At 35.1% G+C, this 13,840-nt stretch overlaps 1 protein-coding gene across 1 annotated transcript in view; it reads right to left on the reverse strand.

Moving 5' to 3' along the window:
* Positions 1-13,840, reverse strand: part of RIC8B (RIC8 guanine nucleotide exchange factor B) — a 151,249-nt gene that overhangs the window by 63,292 nt on the left and 74,117 nt on the right. Inside the window, 1 exon segment of the mRNA XM_037846579.1 lies at positions 10,144-10,238. Coding sequence (XP_037702507.1) covers positions 10,144-10,238 — 95 coding nt within the window.

Genomic DNA, 13,840 nt, shown 5'->3' on the forward strand with positions numbered 1-13,840 from the left:
TAAGAAGTGACTACTCAGTGGCCACCATGGAGGCGAGAAGGCAGTGGCATGACATATTTAAAATTCTGAGAGAGAAAAATTTCTGACCAAGAATTCTTTATCCAACAAAGCTCTCCTTCAAATTTGAGGGAGAGCTTAAAATTTTCACAGATAAACAAATGCTGAGAAAATTTGCTAACAAAAGACCTGCCCTACTTGAGATGCTAAAGGGAGCCCTATCGACAGAGAAACAAAGAAAGGAGAGAGAGATGTGGAGAAAGGTTCAGTACTAAAAAGATTCAGTATGGGTACGTTAAAGGACATTAAGAGATAGAGGGAAAAAATAAATGTGACAAATGACAAACATAAGCCACAGGATAGAATGGCTGATTCAAGAAATGCCTTCACGTTAATAATGTTGAATGTAAATGGATTAAACTCCCCAATTAAAAGATATAGATTTGCAGATTGGATAAAAAAATATGAACCATCAATATGTTGCATACAAGAGACTCATCTTACACAGAGGGACACAAAGAAAGTGAAAGGATGGAAAAAATATTTCATGCAAGCTACAGCCAAAAGAAAGCAGCAGTAGCAATATCAATCTCATATAAAATAGGCTTTAAATGCAAGGATGTTAGGAGAGACAAAGAAGGCCACTACATACTAATAAAAGGGGGAATTCAACAGGAAGAAATAATAATCATAAATGTTTATGCACCCAGTCAAGGTGCCACAAAATACATGAGACAAACACTGGCAAAACTAAAGGAAGCAATTGATGTTTCCACAATAAATGTGGGAGATTTCAACACATCACTCTCTCCTATAGATAGATAAACCATACAGAAGACCAATAAGGAAACTGAAAACCTAAACAATCTGATGAATGAACTAGATTTAACAAACATTTATAGAACATTACATCCCAAATCACCAGGATACACATTGTTCTCTAGTGGTCACAGAACTTTCTCCAGAATAGATCACATGCTGGGACATAAAACAAGCCTCAATCAATTAAAAAAAAAAAAAAAAACTGAAATTATTCAAAGCACATTCTCTGACCACAATGGAATACAATTAGAAGTCAATACCATCAGAAACTTAGAAACTTCACAAATACCTGGAGGTTAAACAACACACTCCTAAACAATCAGTGGGTTAAAGAAGAAATGGCAAGAGAAGTTGCCAAATATAGAGAGATGAATGAAAATGAGAACACAACAAATAAAAACCTATAGGATGCAGCAAAAGCAGTACTAAGGGGGATATTTATAGCACTGAAAGCAGACATCAAAAAGGAAGAGAGAGCTGAAATCAAAGAACTAATGGAGCAACTGAAGAAGCTAGAAAATGAACAGCAAACCAATCCTAAACCAAGTAGAAGGAAAGAAATAACAAGAATTAAAGCAGAAATAAATGACATAGAGAACAGAAAAATAGAATAAATAACACCAAAAGTTGGTTCTTTGAGAAGATCAACAAGATTGACAAGCCCCTAGCTAGACTGACAAAATCAAAATGAGAGAAGACCCATATAAACAAAATAATGAATGAGAAAGGTAATATTACCGTGGATTCCGAAGAAATTTAAAAAATTATAAGAGGATACTATGAACAACTATATGCCAACAAACTGGATAATGTAGAGGAAATGGACAATTTCCTGGAAACATATGAACAACGTAGACAGACCAGAGAAGAAACAGAAGACCTCAACCAACCAATCACGAGCAAGGAGATACAATCAGTCATCAAAAAACATCTCACAAATAAATGCCCAGGGCCAGATGGCTTCACAGGGGAATTCTACCAAACTTTACAAAAAGAACTGACAAGAACTCTTTCAAAACATTGAAGAAAAGGGAATACTACCTAACACATTTTATGACGCTAACATCAATCTAATACCAAAACCAGGCAAAGATGCCACAAAAAAGGAAAACTACAGGCCAATCTCCCTAATGAATATAGATGCAAAAATTCTCAACAAAATAGTTGCAAATCGAATCCAAAGACACATTAAAAAAATCATACACCATGACCAAGTGGGGTTCATTCCAGGCATGCAAGGATGGTTCAACATAAGAAAATCAATCAATGTATTACAACACATTAACAAATCAAAAGAGAAAAATCAAGTGATCATCTCAACAGATGCTGAAAAAAGTATTCCACAAAATCCAATATCTTTTTTGATAAAAACACTTCAAAAGGTAGGAATTGAAGGGAACTTCCTCAATATTATAAAGAGCATATATGAAAAACCCACAGCCAGCATAGTACTCAATGGTGAGAGACTGAAAGCCTTCCCCCTAAGATCAGGAATGAGACAAGGATGCCCGCTGTCACCACTGTTATTCAACATTATGCTAGAAGTGCTAGCCAGGGCAATCCAGCAAGACAAAGAAATAAAAGGCATCCAAAATGCAAAGGAAGAAGTAGAAGTGTCATTGTTTGGAGATATGATCTTATATCTGGAAAACCCTGAGAAACTGACAATACAACTACTAAAGCTAATAAACAAATTTAGCAAATTAGCGGAATATAAGATTAATGCACATAAGTCAGTAATGTTTTTATATGCTGGAAATGAACAAACTAACGAGACACTCAAGAAAAAGATACCATTTTCAATAGCAACTAAAAAAATCAAGCACTTAGGAATAAACTTAACCAAAGATGTAAAAGACCTATACAAAGAAAACTACATAACTCTACTAAAAGAAATAGAAAGGGACCTTAAAAGATGGAAAAATATTCCATCTTCATGGATAGGAAGACTAAATGTCATTAAGATGTCAATTCTACCCAAATTCATCAACAGATTCAATGCAATCCCAATCAAAATTCCAACAACCTACTTTGCAGACTTGGAAAAGCTAGTTATCAAATTTATTTGGAAAGGGAAGATGCCTCAAATTGCTAAAAGCACTCTAAAAAAGAAAAACAAAGTGGGAGAACTTACACTCCCTGACTTTGAAGCTTATTATAAAGTGACAGTAGTCAAAACAGCCTGGTACTGGCACAAAGATAGATATATTGATCAATGGAATCAAATTTAGAATTCGGAGACAGACCCCCAGATCTACAGCTGACTGATCTTTGATAAGGCCCCCAAAGTCACTGAACTGGGACATAACAGTTTTTCAACAAATGGGGCTGGTATAGTTGGCTATCCATATCCAAAAGAATGAAAGAGGACCCCTACCTCAGATCCTACACAAAAATTAACTCAAAGTGGATCAAAGACCTCAATATAAAAGACAGTACCATAAAACTCATAGAAGATAATATAGGTAAACATCTTTAAGTCCTTGTATTAGGCAGCCACCTCCTAGACCTTATACCCAAAGCACAAGCAACAAAAGAAAAAATAGATAAATGGGAACTCCTCAAGCTTAAAAGTTTCTGTACCTCAAAGGAATTTGTCAAAAAGGTGAAGAGGCAGTCAACTCAATGGGAAAAAACTTTTGGAAACCATGTATCTGAGAAAAGACTGATATCTTGCATATATAAAGAAATCCTACAACTCAATGATGATAGTATAGACAACCCAATTATAAAATGGGAAAAAGACATGAAAAGACAGTTCTCTGAAGAGGAAATACAAATGGCCAAGAAACACATGAAAAAATGTTCAGCTTCACTAGCTATTAGAGAGATGCAAATTAAGACCACAACGAGATACCATCTCACACCAATTAGAATGGCTGCCAGTAAACAAACTGGAAATTACAAATGCTGGAGAGGATGTGGAGAAATTGGAACTCTTATTCATTGCTGGTGGGACTGTATAATGGTTCAGCCATTCTGGAAGTCAGTCTGGCAGTTCCTTAGAGAACTAGATATAGAGTCACCCTTTGATCTGGCAATTGCATTTCTCAGTATATACCCGGAAGACCTGAAAGCAGTGACGTGAACAGATATCTGTATGCCAATGTTCATAGCAGCATTATTCATAATTGCCAAGAGATGGAAACAACCCAAATGTCCTTCAACAGATGAGTGGATAAATAAAATGTGGTATATACACGTGATGGAATACTATGCGGCAATAAGAAGGAACAATGTAGTGAAACATATGACAACATGGATGAACCTTGAAGACATAATGCTGAGTGAAATAAGCCAGGCACAAAAAGAGAAATATTATATGCTACCACTAATGTGAAAATTGAAAAATGTAAAACAAAGGGTTTATAATGTAAAATGTAGGGGAACTAGCGATAGAGAGCAATTAAGGAAGGGGGAACGATAACCCAGTAAGAACAGATAAGCTATCGTGGGTAAATTCAATGTTCTGGGAGTGCCCAGGAATGACAATGGTTTGTTAATTTCTGGTGGGTATGGTAGGAGCAAGTTCACAGAAATGTTGCTATATTAGGTTATTTTCTTGGGGTAGAGTAGGAACATGTTGGAAGTAAAGTAGTTATTTTAGGTTAGTTAGTTGTCTTTTTCTTACTCCCTTGTTATTGTTTGTTTGAGATGTTTTTTTATTGTATGTTTTAAAAAAATGTTTTGATACAGTTAATTGTTAATTTACAAAAAAGAGTTAATGAAAAAAAAAATGAGAAAAATATGCAGAGCCCCCCTGAGGAGCTGGTGGAGAATGCAGGGGTGTTGGCCTGCCCCACCTCGATGGTTGCTGATGCGCTCACAGACATAGAGGACTGGTGGTTTGATGGGCTGAGCCCTCTACCATGGGACTTGCCCTTGGGAAGACTGTTGGTGTAAAGGAGAGGCTAGGCCTGCCTATAATTGTGCCTAAGAGCCTCCTCCTGAATGCCTCTGTATTGCTCAGTAGTGGCCCTCTCTCTCTAACTAAGCCAACTCTGCAGGTGAAATCACTGCCCTCCCCGCTATGTGGGATCTGACATCCAGGGGAGTAAATTTCCCTGGCAATGTGGAATATGACTCCTGGGGAAGAATCTAGACCCGGCATCGTGGGATGCAGAACATCTTCTTGACCAAAAGGGGTATGTGAAAGGAAATGAAATAAGCTTCAGTGGCAGAGAGATTCCAAAATGAGCCAAGAGGTTACTCTGGTGGGCACTCTTATGCACAATACAGACAACCCTTTTTAGGTTCTAATGAATTGGAATAGTAAATTACCTGAAACTGTCAAACTACAACCCAGAACCCTTGAATCTTGAAGATGATTGTATAAAAATGTAGCTTATGAGGGGTAACAGTGTGATTGGGAAAGCCATATGCAACACACTGCCCTTTGTCCAGTGTATGGATGGATGAGTAGAAAAATGGGGGCAAAAAAAGAAAAAAAAAAAGGCACCCAGTGTTCTTTTTTACTTTAATTGTTCTTTTTCATTTTAATTTTTATTCTTATTATTTTTGTGTGTATGGTAATGAAAATGTTCAAAAATTAATTTTGGTGACAAATGAACAGCTATATAATGGTACTGTGAACAACTGAATGTATGCTTTGTATGACTGCATGGTATGTGAATATATCTCAATAAAATTGAATTAAAATAACAATAATAATGAAAAAGTTTGAATTATTGAGGGATTCACCAAAATGTGACATAGAGACATGAAGTTAACACATGCTATTGGAAAATCGGCGCTGACAGACTTGCCCACACAGGACTGCCACAAACCTTCAATTTATAAAAACACAGTATCTGTGAAGCTCAATAAAGCAAACTGCAACAAATGAGGTATTCTTGTACATGGAGTCAGATAAACTTAAATTAACAGAAAACAGATTTTCCTACATGATCACAGGGTAAACACAGAAGTAAGTTCCTACACAGAATATCAAGATCAAGAAATAACTTTTAAAAAAGGATTTAGAAATAAATATTGGATCTAAAAACCAATATGCTTGTTATTATACTAGTAATAGAAGTAGCACCCGCAGCAGTGTTGTGGTGGTAACGGTGGCGGTTCCCATTTGCTGAGAACTTAATCAGTGCTAGGCATGGAGTGATTTATGAACTTCTTTAATTATCATAACAACCCTTTGAGTTTGATGATAACGCATAGCCACATATTATCCATTCAGGTTTACCCATCTCTTTACACTTTTCCTTAAAACAAATCAAAAAGTCTCAAAAAAAAAAAAAAAAAAGCAAAAATCAAACTTGGAAAGTAAATGTAAAAAATGGAACAAGATGTTACTTTGAAATATCTTGCCTTTTTTTTAAAAAAAAAATTAACTTATGCCTTAAACACATACACAGAAATTGTATTCAGGGTCACTACAAATGAACAGAATTTAGCAGATATTACAATTCTAGTAAGCTTCCCAAAGTAACCTTTTGAGGTTGGTCCAGTTTTCTCTGTATTTAAATGTATTAGCCTAGAGTCATTATTGCTTCAAAATGATACTAATCACTTTAATTCTGATTAAAAGGACATGCAGGGCTATTTCAGATTAATTGTCAAGTCAGCAGTAACCAGCTTATCAATCTTCCAGGAAAGCCTTTGAGAAATACTCATAAATCCTGTCTTTGGTTGTAAGAATACCCCTTATTTACAGTATTTCGTCAAAGCAACTTTTAAACAATTTTTAAGGAAAAGAGAGAAATCTGATTACTTTTTTAAAAATTTGATTTAAAAAATCTCTACATAGTTTGTTGTTTTTATTTTTAAAAACTTTATTAAAAAATTAAAAAAATTCAAACAAAACAAAAGAGTAAAAAAAACAAATATCCTAAAATAACTATGTTGCTTCCAATATGTTCCTACCACACCCCAAGAAAATTAATGAACCAGTCATTCCTGAGCACTCCCACATCACTAAGATTACCCTCAAAATCTTATCTGTTCTTACTAGATTATTGTTCTCCCTTTACTAGTGGCTGTCTAACTTGAGGTCCCCTATATTCTATAATATAAGACACCAGTTTTCATGTTTTCTTAAAAATCTCTATATAGTTTTGCTTGCTTTTGATAAACACTGGGTGCTGTGCTAAAATAATAAATTCATTCTTCAGAGAAATCCTTGGCAATGTATTCATGACATGTATAGCAATTCCCATCAAAATACTTTCTCCTCACACCCTTGGAACAATGCTGTTTAACTTGTGATATCTGATTTCCAAAAAAATTCAACTTACTCCTCAATTTATAAACTCATTTTCTTTTAGTTTTAGTGTCTATGTTTTTATGTCTCTTGATCATGAAAAAAAAAAAACTACAGTGGGTCAAAATGCTTAATAAATCTTTTTAGAGGAAATCATTTATGCAGTTAATTTGATTTTTTTTTAAAGGTACAGCTTCAAGAATATTATAAAGGAATGCTTGATCTGTAGCTGTAGAAAAAATAACACTTTTTAATTGTGAAGAAAATCTTTTGAAGTCTTACAGGGCAGAGATTTAAAGATAACCTTCCAACAAACTGAGGACAACATCAAATAATAAATTGCTGATCATAACTAAAATAATATGGAGTTGACTGAAAAATAACAAGTAAGGGCATAGTTCACTTTACACTTTGGTTGGGTTTCTACAAAGTTTACTTAAGCCATATCTTGGGAAATAGAATATTTTAAGTGCTCAAAAGTTAATTTCTGCTATTAAGAAGAATTCTATCCTAAATTCATATGTAAAGCAGAGTTAATGTCAACATTATTTGTTTGTAGATTCAGATTTATTTGAACTTTTAAAAAAGGTATTTGTATTCTTAAGAATAAAGCACCATAAGTAGTCTTATGATGATGTCAGAAGTCTTGTTACTATAAATTTATTCTACAATAAAATGTAAAAGAACTAGAAAAAATAGTTTAATTCTTATTCAGTTGTTCTCAGAGAATGAAACATTTTAACAGCATTCCATTAATAGCTCTAACAGGCAATTCATGAAATTTGAACTATTTTTTATATATTAATGCTTCACACTATATCCAGTTCTTATAGTTAAAAATATATATCTCATTACCTAAGAAATACTTTTTTAAACTTTTATTTTGAAATAATTTCTGACATATAGGACAGCTGCCAAAATAACAAAACCTACACAGAGAACTCCAACACAGACTCACCCAGAGGCCCAGATACACCAACTTTTAACATTTTGTTCTATTTGCCACATCACTCCATCCATTTATCCATCCATCCATCCATCCATCCATCCTCTAACATTTGAGAGTGGACTGTACACATCATGCTCCCTGAACACTTAGTACTTCCATGTACTTTTCCCAAGAACAACGATATTCACTTAAGCAATCACCTTAACAATTATCAAGTTCAGGAAATTTAACACTGATACAAAGCTGACAATCTATATTCCAGTTTTTCCTGTGTTCCAATAATGTCCTTTTGGGCATTTTCTCTTCCATTATTATATCCAATCCAGGATCACATATTACAGCATTTAGTTATTGTCTCTTTAGTCTCTCTCTTCTTTTAATTGTGGAAACATATATATACATCATGAACTTCCCCATTTCACCTACTCCCAAGCATACCATTCAGTGAGATTAATCACAATCACAATGTTGTGCTACCCTCACCATTACTCAATATAAAAACTTTCCTATCACTGCAAACAGAAACCCTGTACCCATTTGCATTTTCCTAGTGGCTAATGATATTGAACATCTTACTATGTCCTTATTACCCTTTTGTATATCCTTTTTGGAAAAATGGGCTGCTTCCACCTTTTGGCTATTGTGAATAATGCTGTGTACCTTGGTGTACAAATACCTGCCAGAGACCCCTGCCAATTCTTTTGGTTATATACCTAGAAGTGGGATTGATGGGTGTGCCGGTTTGAATGTATTGTGTCCCCCAAATGCCATTATCTTTGTAGTCTTGTGGGGCAGAAGTTTTGTGCTGGTTAGATTTGCTTGGAATGTGCCCACCCAGCTGTGGGTGATGATTTTGATGAGATGTTCCCATGGAGGCGTGGCCCCGCCCATTCAGGGTGGGCCTTGATCAGTGGAGCTATATAAATGAGCTGACTCAAAGAGAGGGAACTGAGTGCAGCTGGGAGTGATGTTTTGAGGAGGAGCAAGCTTGCTGGAGAGGAACGTCCTGGGAGAAAGCCATTTTGAGGCCAGAGCTTTGGAGCAGACGCCAGCTGCCTTCCTAGCTAGCAGAGGTTTTCCAGACGCCACTGGCCATCCTCCGGTGAAGGTACCCAATTGCTGAGGTGTTACCTTGGACGCTTTGTGGCCTTAAGACTGTAACTGTGTAGCGAAATAAACCCCCGTTTTATAAAAGCCTATCCATCTTTGGTGTTTTGCATTCTGCAGCATTAGCAAACTAGAACAATGGGTCATATGATAATTCTAAGTTTAACTTCTAGAGGAACTGCCAAACTGTTTTCCACAGTGACTGCACCATTTGACATTCCTATCAACAATATACTAAGATTGTTATTTCTCTGCATCCTTGACAACACTTGTTATTTTCTGTTTGTAAAATAACAATCCTTTTAGTGGGTGTGAGGTGGTATCTCATTATGGTTTTGATTTGCATTTCCCTACTGGCTAATGATATTGAGCCTCTTTCTATGTGCTTATTGCCCTTCTGTATATCCTTTTTTGGAAAAATGTCTAGTCAAGTTCTTTGCCCATTTTTAATTGGGTTGTCTTTTTTTGTATTGAGTTGTAGGAGCTCTTTATACATTCTGGATATTAAATCCTTATCAGATATATGGTTTCCAAATATTTTCTCCCACTCTGTTGGTTGTCCTCAAGATATATTTTTTGGTAAATACTCTTATGATGAAATTAGTGATGGTATTAGTAAAGAATAGTAATTAGCAGTAGGGCTTAAATTCTAGTTCTTCCCCTTACATGGGCTATGTGATCTCTTGGTAATTGCTTAATTTTTCTAAGCCTCAGTTTCCTCATCTTTTGAAAGGAAAAAAATAATAGTACCTAGAACCTAACAATAGTACCTACCTCATAAGTTTGCTGTGATGATTAACATAGTACCATGCATAGTATGTACACAACAACTGTGTGCTATTATTGTTGTTGATCTGGATTTTATTTGTGAATGACTCTGTTCTATGTTTCATCAGGGCATGGTAATGATTTCTGACCTAACAGTTACCCAATGACCTACTGTAATATTTTCCCTTTCTTATGCTTATAATAAGCATTTAAAATTTGATGCATGAAGACTATAAGAACTCTTGATACCCTTTACTGAGAAATCAATACACAGATTACCCACCTGTGCAGCTCTTCTGTTTTGTCTTCGGTTGGACCAACAATTAGTAAACAATGGCGAAGGACAGCTGCCATGACACGGAACTGATGAGAATCACTCTATGGTAAATAAAAAAGAGGAGAGGAAAAATTGGGGGTTCAATGCCTTGTGAAGGAATCTGGTACATTATCTCATCTCTGGGAGTCATCTTATGGCCCATCAACCCCTCCCCTCTAAAACAGTCATTCTTACAACCATTTACGGTAGAGGGCAGAATATTCTAGGAAGAATTCCCTAGGCAATACTAAGTGAATAGTTAACCATCTCATATGAACAGCCACAACCAGCTCCAAAAATAGCTGGCTCCAGAATTAGGTGGCACCAGAAGTTGCTAATCTAGCCATTCCTTTAAGGCATTTCTGGCAAAGAATCATTATCCGCACCCAAGCATTGCCCATAGTTTACCTTAAGTTTCAATTCCATTTTGTTATTATTTCATTTACATAAAATCTAGATCCTTCTATTCTATAGCATACTATTGCCGTTTACTAGCCATTATAAAAATTCAAGCAGATATAATATATACCATTACTTATTTTAGGAGGTGGTTGTACATCCTTAATAAGAATGTCTCATCTCTTAACTTTCAAAAGCAATAAATTACCAACTTCATTTTAATCAATTTTCTTTATCTCCTACTCCCCCTAAATCCTGCTCCTAGTTCCCCCAGAGCTACCAGCAAGTGTTAAAAACAGTCTGAGTTTTATCTCTGATTTTTCTGAAGTTTAAAACATTGGTAGTGGTATTAAAGAGACACAGGGAGTCAAGAGGGAAGAAGGGAAATGGTAGGAAACAAAGTGCCAAATAACTCTTTGGGAAAAAATGTTAGCAATTTTTTTTTCATTTAGGTTTTGATTTACCTCATTTTTAGTGATATCTTGGGTCACTATAGCAATTCTTTTTAATCATCTGCATCAAGGTCATTCTCTTTTTTTCCAGAATTTTAGTAATTAAGAAACACATGAAATTAGAGATAATTATGATAGTTTGGATATGCCATGGTTCAGGAAAGTTCTAATTACTTTAAAAGCTATTTAAAAAATTATCAAAAATTCTTAGTATATAATTGTTTTCAAACCCATGTAAAGTGAACTATATTTACAAATTACACACATATATCCTTTGTTCACATGTATAACTCAGCCTTCTAGGAAGATATCTCTTATAAAATCTATTGAAAGTAAATAACAGTGTACTTTCATTATTCATAATGCAGATTATAATATGTTAAACATAACACCACCATGTGTAGAGTTGGAAGGGATGAAGGCCTTATAGCATAATGGAAAAAGCATTGATTGTGCTTGGGAGTCAGGAGTCCAGGAAGTGACCTTAGACAAGACATGTAACTTCTCTGAATCTCAGTTTCCCCACGATCATCTCTACAAACAAGATTGTTGGGGTTATGAAAAGATTAAATCAAAGAAGATGATATGCATAAAAGTGCTTAGGACTTTCAATAAAACATTTGAAAGTGAGAAGGAAGGGTGAAGGAAAAAGGAAATAAAAGGTAAGGCTGATGAAGCTGAAATGAGTGATAAATTGATTGTGGGGATGGGTGAGGGAAAAAGGGAAGAGGGTCTAGTAGAATGCCAGAGACACCAAGACTGGCCAGGATGGAATAAGTGTTGTCACATTCACTATCCGCTCCCCAGTGCCTGAATCAAAATTCTCTCATATGTGTATACACTTTTACTTACCCCAAATATATGAAACACATTGAAACCCATGTGAAATTCATCCGTTACTTAACTCTCGACAAGATATTTTCCTCAGTCTTGAAAATTAGCAGGGGAATGCACTTCCTTTTAAACTAGATTTTCCTTCATTCTAGATATCACAGTCTTTCCCCTCTAATGCTGATGTTGACAAACCTCTTGCGAAACTACCCATTTTGGTCTTTCCATTATTTGCAACTATAAATCCAAATCCCACTTCTTTCCATCCTATTTCCTCCTGTCCCAGTTTTTACAATACCAGTTACCAAGTTGTACCCTATGCCTGACACTAAATTTTCTCCTTTTCTCTTCTTAAAACAACCACTGACATCTCTGGATTGTTTGCCTTTTCTCTCTGCCTTTCTCATTCCTTTTCATCTTCCAGTCTCATCTAAAATATCATCTCAGAGCAGACTCTTCTTTGACCACCTTATCTAATATTCCTTTCTCCATTATTCTCCATCACTATATCATGTTAGATTTCTTTCATGAAACCATAACTTGTAATTTCACATTTGCTTATTTACTTACATATACTTTGTTTCCTCCACTAATCTATTATCTTCATGAGGATAAAGGCCATGTGTTTAATAGTCATATAATAATTTTTAATGTAAATATTAACATACTATAGAAAAACAGAAAAGTACCCAAACAGTAAGCATACAGCCAAGACCAATTTTCACAGAATGCGCCCACCTATATAACCAGTACCTGAACCATGCAATGCCAAGACCAAGAATCCCAGAAATCCCATCATGTTCCCTTCAAGTGACAATATTCTGCTCTTCAAGGATAATTCCAACTTCTAACGCCACAGGTTAGTGATTTTGTTATCACCAAACTTTATATGAGTGGAACTAGAAAGCACAGATCCTATTGTGCCTGGTTGTAAGATTCATCCATGTTGTTGTGCGCCATTGCAGTTTGTTCATACTCACTGCTATAAAGTAACGCTGTTTGAAGTATAGTTTGTGGACCATTGCTGATCCATGTCCTGTTACTTCTCTGCAATGCCATGAATACAGACAGCATGCTTGACTGTTCAGAAACTTTTCAAAAAATCTAACAAGTTGTATTATATATCATATTATACAAAAGTTAAAGTCTCACAGCTTAGAAAAAAAATAGATCTTTTACCACATTTAGGTTGAGAAAGCACTTACGTATACTATTCCATTGTATAAATATATCAGAATTTATTTATCTATCCTACTCATGATGGATATTGGGTTAGTTTCAGTTCTGTGCTATTTTGAAGAGTGCTGCTATGAAGATTTTTTACAATCATTTGGTATCTGCTGGGTATATACCCAGGAGAGCAAATGCTGGGTCATGGGGTATACACATTTGTCAAACTCTAGAAGTTACTGCCAAATGGCGTTTCAAGTGTTTACAGCAATTTATACTTGTAGCAGTTGCTCAACAGCTGTATCTATGCTTGGTATTGTCAGCCTTTTTAATTTTAGTCATTCTCACAGGTGTGTAGTGGCCTCATTGTGATTTTAATATGCATTTTTGTGATGACTAATAAAGTTGAACACCATTTCATATGTTTACTGGTCATCTAGATATCTCTTTTGTAAAGTGAAGTACCTGTTTATGCCTTCTGCCCATTTTTCTATTGAGTTGACTCAACTTTAAAAAGCAGATTTTTAGGACTTTTAAGAGTCTTCCATTGCATATTTTTTGCTTTGTTAGCCTGTATTTTACTTTCTATTTTTGGTGAACTCATTTTGATGAAGATCAATTTGCCATATTTTTCTGTTTATACTTTGATCTTTTTTTGTTTTATTTTAAAAATATTTGCCTACTTAAGAAATGTTTGACTTGTTTAAGATACAGTCATGAAAATAATCTTCTATTTTCTTTTAAAAGCTTTATTATTTTACCTTTCATCTTTAAGTCTCTTAACCATCTTGTGTATGGTACGAGGTAGGGAT

Source organism: Choloepus didactylus, chromosome 8, assembly GCF_015220235.1.
Source record: "Choloepus didactylus isolate mChoDid1 chromosome 8, mChoDid1.pri, whole genome shotgun sequence".
Classification (NCBI taxonomy): Eukaryota; Metazoa; Chordata; class Mammalia; order Pilosa; family Megalonychidae; genus Choloepus; species Choloepus didactylus.